At 47.2% G+C, this 17698-nt stretch overlaps 1 protein-coding gene across 2 annotated transcripts in view; it reads right to left on the bottom strand.

Annotated features, from left to right (window-relative positions):
- NFAM1 (NFAT activating protein with ITAM motif 1) overlaps positions 1 to 14746 on the bottom strand; it is a 111111-nt gene extending 96365 nt beyond the window's left edge. Inside the window, exon 1 of one of the 2 annotated variants that reach the window (XM_056552507.1) lies at positions 14617 to 14746. In XM_056552507.1, coding sequence (XP_056408482.1) covers positions 14617 to 14620 — 4 coding nt within the window. In that variant the 5' untranslated portion in view covers positions 14621 to 14746. Of the gene's footprint in view, positions 1 to 12249; positions 12397 to 14616 lie in introns of those variants that run through there. The other variant, XM_056552506.1, reaches the window with a different exon arrangement.
- Between the last annotated feature and the right edge of the window lie 2952 nt (positions 14747 to 17698).

Below are 17698 nucleotides of genomic sequence, written 5' to 3'. Positions count from 1 at the left end.
ACGTCCTGTATACACACAGTCCAGACACTACTACACCATGACCTGTATACACACAGTCCAGATACTACTACACCACGTCCTGTATACACACAGTCCAGACACTACTACACCATGATCTGTATACACACAGACCAGACACTACTACACCATGACCTGTATACACACAGTCCAGACACTACTACACCACGTTCTGTATACACAGTCCAGACACTACTACACCATGACCTGTATACACACAGTCCAGACACTACTACACCATGACCTGTATACACACAGTCCAGACACTACTACACCACGTTCTGTATACACAGTCCAGACACTACTACACCATGACCTGTATACACACAGTCCAGACACTACTACCCCATGACCTGTATACACACAGTCCAGACACTACTACACCACGGCCTGTATACACACAGTCCAGACACTACTACACCACGTCCTGTATACACACAGTCCAGACACTACTACACCATGACCTGTATACACACAGTCCAGATACTACTACACCACGTCCTGTATACACACAGTCCAGACACTACTACACCATGATCTGTATACACACACAGTCCAGACACTACTACACCATGACCTGTATAAACACAGTCCAGACACTACTACACCATGATCTGTATACACACACAGTCCAGACACTACTACACCATGACCTGTATACACAGTCCAGACACTACTACACCATGACCTGTATACACACAGTCCAGACACTACTACACTATGACCTGTATACACACAGTCCAGACCCTACTACACCATGACCTGTATACACACAGTCCAGACACTACTACACCATGACCTGTATATATACATTATCTACACTGCTACACCATGACCTGTATACACACAGTCCAGACACTACTACACCATGACCTGTATATATACATTATCTACACTGCTACACCATGACCTGTATATACACATTATCTACACTGCTACACCATGACCTGTATATACACATTATCTACACTACTACACCACGTTCTGTATACACAGTCCAGACACTACTACACCACGTTCTGTATACACAGTCCAGACACTACTACACCACGTTCTGTATACACACAGTCCAGACACTACTACACCACGTCCTGTATATACACAGTCCAGACACTACTACACCATGACCTGTATACACACAGTCCAGACACTACTACACCATGACCTGTATACACACAGTCCAGACACTACTACACCACGTCCTGTATACACACAGTCCAGACACTACTACACCACGTTCTGTATACACACAGTCCAGACACTACTACACCACGTCCTGTATACACACAGACCAGACACTACTACACCATGACCTGTATACACACAGTCCAGACACTACTACACCACGTTCTGTATACACAGTCCAGACACTACTACACCATGACCTGTATACACACAGTCCAGACACTACTACACCACGTTCTGTATACACAGTCCAGACACTACTGCACCATGACCTGTATATACACACAGTCCAGACACTACTACACCATGACCTGTATATACACAGTCCAGACACTACTACACCACGGCCTGTATACACACAGTCCAGACACTACTACACCATGACCTGTATACACACAGTCCAGATACTACTACACCACGTCCTGTATACACACACAGTCCAGACACTACTACACCATGACATGTATACACACAGTCCAGACACTACTACACCATGACCTGTATACACACAGTCCAGACACTACTACCCCATGACCTGTATACACACAGTCCAGACACTACTACACCACGGCCTGTATACACACAGTCCAGACACTACTACACCACGTTCTGTATACACAGTCCAGACACTACAACACCATGACCTGTATATACACACAGTCCAGACACTACTACACCACGTCCTGTATACACACAGTCCAGACACTACTACACCATGACCTGTATACACACAGTCCAGATACTACTACACCACGTCCTGTATACACACACAGTCCAGACACTACTACACCATGACATGTATACACACAGTCCAGACACTACTACACCATGATCTGTATACACACAGTCCAGACACTACTACACCATGACCTGTATAAACACAGTCCAGACACTACTACACCATGATCTGTATACACACACAGTCCAGACACTACTACACCATGACCTGTATACACAGTCCAGACACTACTACACCATGACCTGTATACACACAGTCCAGACACTACTACACTATGACCTGTATACACACAGTCCAGACCCTACTACACCATGACCTGTATACACACAGTCCAGACACTACTACACCATGACCTGTATATATACATTATCTACACTGCTACACCATGACCTGTATACACACAGTCCAGACACTACTACACCATGACCTGTATATATACATTATCTACACTGCTACACCATGACCTGTATATACACATTATCTACACTGCTACACCATGACCTGTATATACACATTATCTACACTACTACACCACGTTCTGTATACACACAGTCCAGACACTACTACACCACGTCCTGTATACACACAGTCCAGACACTACTACACCACGTTCTGTATATACACAGTCCAGACACTACTACACCACGTTCTGTATACACACAGTCCAGACACTACTACACCACGTCCTGTATACACACAGTCCAGACACTACTACACCACGTTCTGTATACACACAGTCCAGACACTACTACACCACGTCCTGTATACACACAGACCAGACACTACTACACCATGACCTGTATACACACAGTCCAGACACTACTACACCACGTCCTGTATACACACAGTCCAGACACTACTACACCATGACCTGTATACACACAGTCCAGACACTACTACACCACGTTCTGTATACACAGTCCAGACACTACTACACCACGTTCTGTATACACAGTCCAGACACTACTGCACCATGACCTGTATATACACACAGTCCAGACACTACTACACCATGACCTGTATATACACAGTCCAGACACTACTACCCCATGACCTGTATACACACAGTCCAGACACTACTACACCACGGCCTGTATACACACAGTCCAGACACTACTACACCACGTTCTGTATACACAGTCCAGACACTACAACACCATGACCTGTATATACACACAGTCCAGACACTACTACACCACGTCCTGTATACACACAGTCCAGACACTACTACACCATGACCTGTATACACACAGTCCAGATACTACTACACCACGTCCTGTATACACACACAGTCCAGACACTACTACACCATGACATGTATACACACAGTCCAGACACTACTGCACCATGATCTGTATACACACACAGTCCAGACACTACTACACCATGACCTGTATAAACACAGTCCAGACACTACTACACCATGATCTGTATACACACACAGTCCAGACACTACTACACCATGACCTGTATACACAGTCCAGACACTACTACACCATGACCTGTATACACACAGTCCAGACACTACTACACTATGACCTGTATACACACAGTCCAGACCCTACTACACCATGACCTGTATACACACAGTCCAGACACTACTACACCATGACCTGTATACACACACAGTCCAGACACTACTACACCATGACCTGTATACACACACAGTCCAGACACTACTACACCATGACCTGTATACACACAGTCCAGACAATACTACACCATGACCTGTATATACACAGTCCAGACACTACTACACCATGACCTGTATACACACAGTCCAGACACTACTACACCATGACCTGTATACACACACACAGTCCAGACACTACTACACCATGACCTGTATACACACAGTCCAGAAACTACAACACCATGATCTGTATACACACAGTCCAGACACTACTACACCATGACCTGCATACACACACAGTCCAGCACTACTACACCATGACCTTTATACACACAGTCCAGCACTACTACACCATGACATGTATACACACAGTCCAGACACTACTACACTATGACCTGTATACACACACAGTCCAGACACTACTACACCATAACCTGTATACACACAGTCCAGACACTACTACACCACGACCTGTATACACACAGTCCAGACACTACTACACCATGACCTGTATACACACACAGTCCAGACACTACTACACCATGACCTGTATACACACAGTCCAGATACTACTACATCATGACCTGTATATACACAGTCCAGACACTACTACATCATGACCTGTATATACACAGTCCAGACACTACTACACCACGTCCTGTATACACACAGTCGAGACACTACTACACCATGACCTGTATACACACAGTCCAGACACTACTACACCATGACCTGTATACACACAGTCCAGACACTACTACACTCTGACCTGTATACACACAGTCCAGACACTACTACACCATGACCTGTATACACACAGTCCAGATACTACTACACCACGACCTGTATACACACAGTCCAGATACTACTACACCACGTCCTGTATACACACAGTCCAGACACTACTACACCATGACCTGTATACACACAGTCCAGACACTACTACACCACGTCCTGTATACACACAGTCCAGACACTACTACACCACGTCCTGTATACACACAGTCCAGACACTACTACACCACGTCCTGTATATACACAGTCCAAACACTACTACACCATGACCTGTATACACAGTCCAGACACTACTACACCATGACCTGTATACACACACAGTCCAGACACTACTACACCCTGACCTGTACACACACACAGTCCATACACTACTACACCATGACCTGTATACACACAGTCCAGACACTACTACACCATGACCTGTATACACACACAGTCCAGACACTACTACACCATGACCTGTATACACACATTCCAGACACTACTACACCATGACCTGTATACACACACAGTCCAGACACTACTACACCACGACCTGTATACACAAAGTCCAGACACTACTACACCATGACCTGTATACACACACAGTCCAGACACTACTACACCACGGCCTGTATATACACAGTCCAGACACTACTACACCACGTCCTGTATACACACAGTCCAGACACTACTACACTCTGACCTGTATATACACAGTCCAGACACTACTACACCATGACCTGTATACACACAGTCCAGACACTACTACACCATGACCTGTATACACACAGTCCAGACACTACTACACCATGACCTGTATACAAACGGTCCAGACACTACTACACCATTACCTGTATACACACAGTCCAGACACTACTACACCATGACCTGTATATACACAGTCCAGACACTACTACACCATGACCTGTATACACACAGTCCAGACACTACTACACCATGACCTGTATACACACACACAGTCCAGACACTACTACACCATGACCTGTATACACACAGTCCAGAAACTACAACACCATGACCTGTATACACACAGTCCAGACACTACTACACCATGACCTGTATACACACACAGTCCAGACACTACTACACCATGACCTGCATACACACACAGTCCAGCACTACTACACCATGACCTTTATACACACAGTCCAGCACTACTACACCATGACATGTATACACACAGTCCAGACACTACTACACTATGACCTGTATACACACACAGTCCAGACACTACTACACCATAACCTGTATACACACAGTCCAGACACTACTACACCACGACCTGTATACACACAGTCCAGACACTACTACACCATGACCTGTATACACACACAGTCCAGACACTACTACACCATGACCTGTATACACACAGTCCAGATACTACTACATCATGACCTGTATATACACAGTCCAGACACTACTACATCATGACCTGTATATACACAGTCCAGACACTACTACACCACGTCCTGTATACACACAGTCGAGACACTACTACACCATGACCTGTATACACACAGTCCAGACACTACTACACCATGACCTGTATACACACAGTCCAGACACTACTACACTCTGACCTGTATACACACAGTCCAGACACTACTACACCATGACCTGTATACACACAGTCCAGATACTACTACACCACGACCTGTATACACACAGTCCAGATACTACTACACCACGTCCTGTATACACACAGTCCAGACACTACTACACCATGACCTGTATACACACAGTCCAGACACTACTACACCACGTCCTGTATACACACAGTCCAGACACTACTACACCACGTCCTGTATACACACAGTCCAGACACTACTACACCACGTCCTGTATATACACAGTCCAAACACTACTACACCATGACCTGTATACACAGTCCAGACACTACTACACCATGACCTGTATACACACACAGTCCAGACACTACTACACCCTGACCTGTACACACACACAGTCCATACACTACTACACCATGACCTGTATACACACAGTCCAGACACTACTACACCATGACCTGTATACACACACAGTCCAGACACTACTACACCATGACCTGTATACACACATTCCAGACACTACTACACCATGACCTGTATACACACACAGTCCAGACACTACTACACCACGACCTGTATACACAAAGTCCAGACACTACTACACCATGACCTGTATACACACACAGTCCAGACACTACTACACCACGGCCTGTATATACACAGTCCAGACACTACTACACCACGTCCTGTATACACACAGTCCAGACACTACTACACTCTGACCTGTATATACACAGTCCAGACACTACTACACCATGACCTGTATACACACAGTCCAGACACTACTACACCATGACCTGTATACACACAGTCCAGACACTACTACACCATGACCTGTATACAAACGGTCCAGACACTACTACACCATTACCTGTATACACACAGTCCAGACACTACTACACCATGACCTGTATACACCCAGTCCAGACACTACTACACCGTGACCTGTATATACACACAGTCCAGACACTACTACAGCATGACCTGTATACCCACAGTCCAGACACGACTACCCCACGTCCTGTATACACAGTCCAGACACTACTACACCATGACCTGTATACACACAGTCCAGACACTACTACACCACGTCCTGTATACACACAGTCCAGACACTACTACACCACGTCCTGTATACACACAGTCCAGACACTACTACACCATGACCTGTATACACACACAAAGTCCAGACACTACTACACCATGACCTGTATACACACAGTCCAGACACTACTACACCATGACCTGTATATACACAGTCCAGACACTACTACACCACGTCCTGTATACACACACAGTCCAGACACCACTACACCACGACCTGTATACACACAGTCCAGACACTACTACACCCTGACCTGTATATACACAGTCCAGACACTGCTACACCATGACCTGTATACACAGTCCAGACACTACTACACCATGACCTGTATATACACAGTCCAGACACTACTGCACCATGACCTGTATACACACACAGTCCAGACACTACTACACCACGACCTGTATACACACAGTCCAGACACTACTACACCCTGACCTGTATATAAACAGTCCAGACACTGCTGCACCATGACCTGTATACACACACAGTCCAGACACTACTACACCCTGACCTGTATATAAACAGTCCAGACACTACTACACCATGACCTGTATACACACACAGTCCAGACACTACTACACCATGACCTGTATACACACAGTCCAGACACTACTAGACCATGACCTGTATACACACAGTCCAGACACTACTACACCATGACCTGTATACGCACAGTCCAGACACTAATACACCACGTCCTGTATACACACACAGTCCAGACACTACTACACCATGACCTGTATACACACAGTCCAGACACTACCACACCCTGACCTGTATATACACACAGTCCAGACACTGCTACACCATGACCTGTATACACAGTCCAGACACTACTACACCATGACCTGTATACACACAGTCCAGACACTACTACACCACGTCCTGTACACACACAGTCCAGACACTACAACACCATGACCTGTATACACAGTCCAGACACTACTACACCATGACCTGTACACACACAGTCCAGACACTACTACACCATGACCTATATACACACGGTCCAGACACTACTACACCATGACCTGTACACACACAGTCCAGACACTACTACACCATGACCTATATACACACAGTCCAGACACTACTACACCATGACCTGTATGCACAGTCCAGACACTACTACACCATGACCTGTATACACACACAGTCCAGACACTACTACGCCATGACCTGTATACACACAGTCCAGACACTACTGCACCATGACCTGTATACACACAGTCCAGACACTACTACACCATGACCTGTATACACACAGTCCAGACACTACTACACCATGACCTGTATATACACAGTCCAGACACTACTACACCATGACCTGTATACACACAGTCCAGACACTACTACACCATGACTTGTATACGCACAGTCCAGACACTAATACACCACGTCCTGTATACACACACAGTCCAGACACTACTACACCATGACCTGTATACACACAGTCCAGACACTACTACCCCACGACCTGTATATACACAGTCCAGACACTACTACACCATGACCTGTATACACACAGTCCAGACACTACTGCACCATGACCTGTATACACACAGTCCAGACACTACTACATCATGACTTGTATACGCACAGTCCAGACACTAATACACCACGTCCTGTATACACACACAGTCCAGACACTACTACACCATGACCTGTATACACACAGTCTAGACACTATTACACCATGACCTATATACACACAGTCCAGAAACTACTACACCATGACCTGTACACACAGTCCAGACACTACTACACCATGACCTGTATACACACAGTCCAGACACTAATACACCACGTCCTGTATACACACACAGTCCAGACACTACTACACCATGACCTGTATACACACAGTCCAGACACTACTACACCCTGACCTGTATATACACACAGTCCAGACACTGCTACACCATGACCTGTATACACAGTCCAGACACTACTACACCATGACCTGTACACACACAGTCCAGACACTACTACACCATGACCTATATACACACGGTCCAGACACTACTACACCATGACCTGTACACACACAGTCCAGACACTACTACACCATGACCTATATACACACAGTCCAGACACTACTACACCATGACCTGTATACACAGTCCAGACACTACTACACCATGACCTGTACACACACAGTCCAGACACTACTACACCCTGACCTGTATATACACAGTCCAGACACTACTACACCACGACCTGTATATACACACACAGTCCAGACACTACTACACCATGACCTGTATACACACAGTCCAGACACTACTACACCATGACCTGTATACACACACAGTCCAGACACTACTACACCATGACCTGTATACACACAGTCCAGACACTACTGCACCATGACCTGTATACACACAGTCCAGACACTACTACACCCTGACCTGTATACACACAGTCCAGACACTACTGCACCATGACCTGTATACACACAGTCCAGACACTACTACACCATGACTTGTATACGCACAGTCCAGACACTAATACACCACGTCCTGTATACACACACAGTCCAGACACTATTACACCATGACCTGTATACACACAGTCTAGACACTACTACACCATGACCTGTATACACACAGTCCAGACACTACTACCCCACGACCTGTATATACACAGTCCAGACACTACTACACCATGACCTGTATACACACACAGTCCAGACACTACTACACCACGGCCTGTATACACACAGTCCAGACACTACTACACCACGTCCTGTATATACACAGTCCAGACACTACTACACCATGACCTGTATACACACAGGGGGAGATTTATCAAAACCTGTGCAGAGGAAAACTTGCCCAGTTGCCCATAGCAACCAATCAGATCGCTTCTTTCATTTTTCACAGGCCTTCATAAAAATGAAAGAAGCGATCTGATTGGTTTCTATGGGCAACTGGGCAAGTTTTCCTCTGCACAGGTTTTGATAAATCTCCCCCACAGTCCAGACACTAATACACCACGTCCTGTATACACACACTGTCCAGACACTACTACACCATGACCTGTATACACACAGTCCAGACACTACTACACCATGACCTGTATACACAGTCCAGACACTACTACACCACGTCCTGTATACACACAGTCCAGACACTACTACACCACGTCCTGTATACACACAGTCCAGACACTACTACACCACGTCCTGTATACACACAGACCAGACACTACTACACCATGACCTGTATACACACAGTCCAGACACTACTACACCATGACCTTTATACACACAGTCCAGACACTACTACACCACGTCCTGTATACACACAGTCCAGACACTACTACACCATGACCTGTATACACACAGTCCAGACACTACTACACCACGTCCTGTATACACACAGTCCAGACACTACTACACCATGACCTGTATACACACAGTCCAGACACTACTACACCATGACCTGTATACACACAGTCCAGACACTACTACACCATGACCTGTATACACACAGTCCAGACACTACTACACCAAGACCTGTATAAACACACAGTCCAGACACTACTACACTCTGACCTGTATACACACAGTCCAGACACTACTACACCATGACCTGTATACACACAGTCCAGACACTACTACACCACGACCTGTATAAACACACAGTCCAGACACTACTACACTCTGACCTGTATACACACAGTCCAGACACTACTACACCATGACCTGTATACACACAGTCCAGACACTACTACACCAAGACCTGTATAAACACACAGTCCAGACACTACTACACCAAGACCTGTATAAACACACAGTCCAGACACTACTACACTCTGACCTGTATACACACAGTCCAGACACTACTACACCATGACCTGTATACACACAGTCCAGACACTACTACACCACGACCTGTATATACACAGTCCAGACACTACTACACCATGACCCGTACACATCACCCAGTCCAGACACTACTCTGGTCTATGCTGGGCCCCTGCTTTGGTCTTAGTTACATCTGGATCTGGTCTCATTATCTCTGATCTCTGTTGAGCCCCTGTTTATGGTCATTTTTCGGGGTCCTTAGCTCTGGTCTTTGCTGGGCCCCCTACTCTGGTCTTATTAACCTCTTGCTCTGATCCCAGTTGCCCATGCCTCTGGTCTCTTGTGGGCCCCTGGTTCTAGTCTTTGGGCCCCTTTTTCTGATCTCTCCTGGGCCTCTGACTCTAGTCTCTTTGGGCCCTTGGTTTTAGTCTTAATGGGGCCCTTGGTTCTGGTCTCTCTTGGGCCCCAGGTTTTGATCTCTCTTTGGCCTCTGGTCTCTCTTGAGCCACTGACTCTGGTCTCGCTGTGGCCCCTGGTTCTGTTCTTTATGGGGCTCCTTGTTCTAGTCTCTCTTGGGCCCCTGGTTCTGGTCTTTATGGGGCCCCTGGTTCTGGTCTCTCTTTGGCCCCTGACTCTGGTCTTTTTGGACCCTTGGTTCTATTCTTTATGGGTCTCCTGGTTCTATTCTCTCTTGGGCCCCTGGTTCTGGTCTCTGTTGGTTTTCTAGCTCTGATTTCAGGGGCCCCTTCTTTGGTCTCCGCTAGGTCCCTTGCTCTTGTACTAGTTGCCCCATAGTCTCTGTGGGCCTCTGGTTCTCTTCTTTATGGGGCTCCTGGTTCTAGTCTCTCTTGGGCCCCTGGTTCTGGTCTCTGTTGGATTTCTAGCTCTGATTTCAGGGGCCCCTTCTTTGGTCTCCACTAGGTCCCTTGCTCTTGTACTAGTTGCCCCATAGTCTCTGTGGGCCTCTGGTTCTGTTCTTTATGGGGCTCCTGGTTCTAGTCTCTTTTGGCCCCCTGGTTCTGGTCTTTAAGGGGCCCCTGGTTCTGGTCTCTCTTTGACCCTGACTCTGGTCTCTCTGGGGCCCCTGGCTCTGTTCTTTATGGGGCTCCTGGTTCTAGTCTATTTTGGGTCCCTGGTTCTGTCCTTTATGGGGCCCCTAGTTCTGGTCTCTCTTTGGACCCTGACTCTGGTCTCTTTGGACCCTTGGTTCTATTCTTTATGGGTCTCCTGGTTCTAATCTCTCTTGGGCCCCTGGTTCTGGTCTCTGTTGGTTTTCTAGCTCTGATTTCATGGGCCTCTTCTTTGGTCTCCGCTAGGTCCCTTGCTCTTGTACTAGTTGCCCCATAGTCTCTGTGGGCCCCTAGCCGTATTCTGTTGCTGGGATTACGTTACCGTGTGTCAGGCCGGGCCCCAGTATGAGAATGAGTGTGAGTGCTGCCTTCTCCATGGTCTTCTCTTCGTCCTCTCATCACTTCTCCTTTCTATCAGGAAATGTTGCAATCATCTTCTGCTTCTTATAATGAAGGAGGCGTCTACCTGACCCCTCGTAATACCAGTCGGACTTCATGGGACCCAACTGACCCCAATAAACAAACATGACCCCCCAAATGACCCCCATAAACACATGCAATCCCCCAAATGATCCCTATTAACACATGCAGTCCCCCAACTGACCCCCATAAACACATGTGATCCCCCAACTGACCGGCATAAACACATGTGATCCCCCACCTGACCCACATAAACACATGTGATCCCCCAACTGACCCCCATAAACACATGTGATCCCCCACCTGACCCACATAAACACATGTGATCCCCCAACTGACCCCCATAAACACATGTGATCCCCCAACTGACCCCCATAAACACATGTGATCCCCAACTGACCCCCATAAACACATGTGATCCCCAACTGACCCCCATAAAAACATGTGATCCCCCAACTGACCCCCATAAACACATGTGATCCCCCACCTGACCTCCATAAACACATGTGATCCCCCAACTGACCTCCATAAACACATGTGATTGCACCCAACTGACCCCCATAAAAACATGTGATCCCCCAACTGACCCCCATAAAAACATGTGATCGCACCCAACTGACCCCCATAAAAACATGTGATCCCCAACTGACCCCCATAAACACATGTGATCCCCCAACTGATCTCCATAAACACATGTGATCCCCCAACTGACCCCCATAAACACATGTGATCCCCCAACTGACCTCCATAAATACATGTGATCCCCCAACTGACCCCCATAAACACATTTGATCCCCCAACTGACCCCCATAAACACATGTGATCCCCCAACTGACCCCCATAAACACATGTGATCCCCCAACTGACCTCCATAAAAACATGTGATCCCCCAACTGACCCCCATAAACACATGTGATCCGCCACCTGACCCCCATAAACACATGTGATCCCCCCAACTGACCTCCATAAACACATGTGATCCCCCAACTGACCCCCATAAACACATGTGATCCCCCAACTGACCTCCATAAATACATGTGATCCCCCAACTGACCCCCATAAACATATTTGATCCCCCAACTGACCCCCATAAACACATGTGATCCCCCAACTGACCCCCATAAACACATGTGATCTCCCAACTGACCTCCATAAACACATGTGATCCCCCAACTGACCTCCATAAACACATGTGATCCCCCAACTGACCTCCATAAAAACATGTGATCCCCCAACTGACCCCCATAAACACATGTGATCCCCCAACTGACCCCCATAAACACATGTGATCCCACAACTGACCTCCATAAACACATGTGATCCCCCAACTGACCCCCATAAACACATTTGATCCCCCAACTGACCCCCATAAACACATGTGATCCCCCAACTGACCCCCATAAACACATGTGATCCCCAACTGACCCCCATAAACACATGTGATCCCCCAACTGACCCCCATAAACACATGTGATCCCCCAACTGACCCCCATAAACACATGTGATCCCCCAACTGACCCCCATAAACACATGTGATCCCCCAACTGACCCCCATAAATGCATGTGATCCCCAACTGACCCCCATAAACACATGTGACCCCTCTAACTGACCCTCTATAAACACATGTGAACCCCGTAACTGACCCCCATAAACACATATTGTGGTGGCCCAATACGGGAGGTGTTACGCCATGCCTTTGCTGCCCTGTCAGGCGGCCTCCCTGCAGTGTCCCCTGCCCCCCCCCCCCACCCCCGCATCTCTTCTACTGTAATTGTATATTATCCCCTATGTTATGTATATAAGAATGCTGTATCTTTAACCAGTTCAGGACCCAGGGCGTACGGATACGTCCTGACACCCTGGTACTTAAGGACCCAGGACGTATCTGTACTCTGTGGGAATTTCGGTCCCCAGCACACGCCGGATGGGGAACGGACCGGGGTGACTGCTGATATTGATCAGCAGGCACCCCACGCCAATGCCCAGGGGGGTCATCAGACCCCCGCATGAATTCACACCGGCAATTTGTGGCAATTCCGAGTCAGGAAAATAAGGGGGATCGGGGTTGTCAGACACCCACGATCCCTCTGAAGGGATAGGAGTGAGGTGCCACCCCTCCTATCCCTGCTATTGGGCATCTAGAAGCGACCGACCAATAGCAGATCGGGGGCGTGGGGGTTAACTTTCGGTTTCCCCGTTCTGCCCACCCACAGTAGGCTGGGCAGAACGGGGGAAACTGACGAGGACCGGCGCCGAATGTCCACTTACCCATCGGCGACGATCGGCAGCGGTGATCGTCGGCAGAAGAGGACGGCAATGCGGCTCCCTGGATCCTACGGAAGCCGGTGAGTTGCCTAGCAACATCTGGAGGGCTACAGTTTGAGACCACTATACAGTGGTCTCTAAACTGTAGCCCTCTAGATGTTACAAAACTACAGCTGCCAGCATGCCCAGACAGCTGTTTGGGCATGCTGGGATTTGCAGTTTTGCAACAGCTGGAGGGCTACAGTTTGGAGATCACTGTGCAGTGGTCTCTAAACTGTAACCCTCTAGATCTTGCAAAACTATGTGGTAGCTTGGTGGGATAAAGCCTTGTGGGGTGTAGGGTAGTTAGGGTGTTGCTGTTCGGTATTATAAAGGGCGCTGTTAACCCTTGTCACTCGTGACGCCAGGGTGAGGGTTAAATACTGTAATCTTGATAGGCCTATTGCCACGCTTCCCAAGAGCAATAGGTGAATGTAGAATAAAGGATTGTCCACAACCGCTGTTAACTGAAAACTTGCAGGAACTTTTACTGAAGAATTTCTGTACATGCAGCAAAAGTAACAGTCCAGATAACAGAGTCTCTATAGATATAGCTGAGCAGTGATTGACAGTCGGTTGGGATCAGATAAGCTCAATTTAGCTTCTCAGAGATTTTGTAGCATAGATCCGCTGGATTTAAGGGTGCGTTTAGGTCCAGTGATCTTGCGGGGAGTAGCGAGGAATTGCTTAGCATAACCGCTTTGATATAGGCCGAGGCCGCAAGGCTTTGGCCTAGTAAATCGTCTTGTAAGCTGTGGAGGTTCTACCTCTTCCAGAATCAGCAACCCAAGAGAGCGATCAAGTTGGCGCAGGTCCCTTATATGGGCAGAGGCAGGCCGTTTTTGATTGGTCCGTAACGACTGTCACTCACTGTTACATTGTATTGTGGGTGAACACGTCATGAGAACCTCCAAAGGTCCTGTAGCATAACCATTGGGTTCTAACCCTAATCACGTGACCCGCAGGTCCTGCTATGCTGAACAGGTAGGCACTTAAATATATACATATTTATACTTATTTTTATATGAACTTCTATGCAAATATGAATTAACTGAGGGGTGACAAGGGGATAACTATAGAAGAGGGACCCTGACGTTCCTAGGGACTCTGGCTATGGGGACCTCTACAAAGGTACAGTATGAAATACGGTACTGGGACACCACAAACCCCCTTACTTAAAACAAGTCGACCCTGACGCCTGTCCCCTAAGGCAGAGGAACTAGGACTAGGACAGGATTATTTATACTTCCTATACATCCTGACAAAATCTGAGTAAACAATGGATACCTTACTAGTATCTTGACTACACAATTTTGAAGCTATCTAGACATTTTGACGCTATCTAGACATTTTGAAGCTATCTAGACATTGATGAAGCTATCTAACCTTTAGTTTCTAGCTCCTTAGACATTTTTTATAGCTCTCTATACATTGATGAGGCTAACTAGACATTAGTACAGCTCTCTATACCTTTAGTTTCAAGCTGTCTAGACAATTTTGACATCTCACCACATTTTTTTCTTTTTGCCCCGATGAGTCACAGAAGGGTATATTGGCTTGCCCGATGCTCTCTACCAATAAGGATAGCTACTAGGGTCTATCGGCTACATGCTACTTACCCCTAGAACACAACAGTATAACCTACCTAGGTTAACTTTAGAAATATGTGTTTAATATCAAGGTCGCAAGAGCACCTACTGGCCAGGTAGAGCATCTCACACATGTAATAAAAGAGAAATATGAGTGTACCTAACAGTGGCAGGAATTGGATATCAATAGGCTACAATTCCTAAGTGTTTCTTGAATGTGAGATATATTTTTGTTTTGTGTATGTACTGAAGAAGAATGAGGTAGTACATTTAAGTGAGCAATTTAGTGTACTGAAAAGATATAGGTAGTACATTGAAGTGAGTCATTGAAGGTACTATGTGTGCAGGTACTGAATGTGAATCTTGGTACCTTAAGGGTAGTTTACCCTGTGTAGCCCTTTGAGACCGTCGCAACACCACCTCTGAGTCATCAGGAGTCTCTTCACTTGCTGATTCTGCAGGAACTTCAGTCCCCGAGGGACCAGCTGGAGGGCTGGAAACAGAAGCAACATCTTCGGTTGGACTGGGAGATTCTCTGAAGTCAGGTGGGGAAGGTGCGTCAAGACTTGGAGCAGTCACAGGAGCAGGACTGATGCTTGGTGTAACAACCAATGATGGCTGACGGGGAGAAGCAGCTATTGGCAGCTGGCTGGGTGAAACGGCTACTGGCAGCTGACTGGGTGGAGCAACCAGTGGCGGCTGGCTGGGGGGAGCTGAAAATGGTATACCCCAATACATGGCAGGCTGATGAGAGGGGAACAAAGGAACGTCCATAGTGGGATAAATTCCCTCTCCCGGGACGCATTCTTTCACTGGCCTTGCTGGAGGTGGAGTAGGCGGAGTAGGTGGAGGTGGTCCAGGCCCATCTTCTTTTAGGCACACTTTTATTCTGTGGACCACCTGCGGCTCGAACCCTTCTTTCTGTATTTCATATACATCCGTTTCCGGGTATGGGTTCGCAGTAATGGTATAGGGTTCCGTTTCCCACAATGAGTCCAATTTATGGGTCCTAGGGAATTTTCTGAGCCGCACCTTATCTTCAAGCTGTAAGGGCTGAGCTGAAGCATGCCGATTATAATCTCTCTGCTGGCGTTCATGGACTTCGCCCATTTTCTTATGAACAATGTTTTTGGCCTCCTCTATCCTCCGTTGATGCTCCGACACCCAACCTTGAGAAACCTGAGGGGAATTGTTGAAAGGGGCCTGCAGCCCGAAGGCCCGATCCTTTGGCAATTGGCCATGTCGGCCCATCATCAGGAAAAAGGGCGTGTACCCTGTAGAACAGTGGACAGTGTTGTTGTAAATTTCGAGGAGCTCAGGCAACAACCGGGGCCACTCTTCGTGCTTCAAAACAGAGGCAGCTCTGAGCATCTGGATAAACACTTGATTGATCCTCTGGCAGAGCCCATTCCCCTGGGGATGGTAGGCCGTCGTCCGGAGCTTCTTGCAGTCATGCA

The sequence above is a fragment of the Hyla sarda genome, unplaced genomic scaffold (genome assembly GCF_029499605.1).
Source record: "Hyla sarda isolate aHylSar1 unplaced genomic scaffold, aHylSar1.hap1 scaffold_166, whole genome shotgun sequence".
Taxonomy (NCBI): Eukaryota; Metazoa; Chordata; class Amphibia; order Anura; family Hylidae; genus Hyla; species Hyla sarda.
The sequence above is the reverse complement of the archived record's forward strand: the minus strand, read 5'-3'. Positions and strand labels throughout refer to the sequence as shown.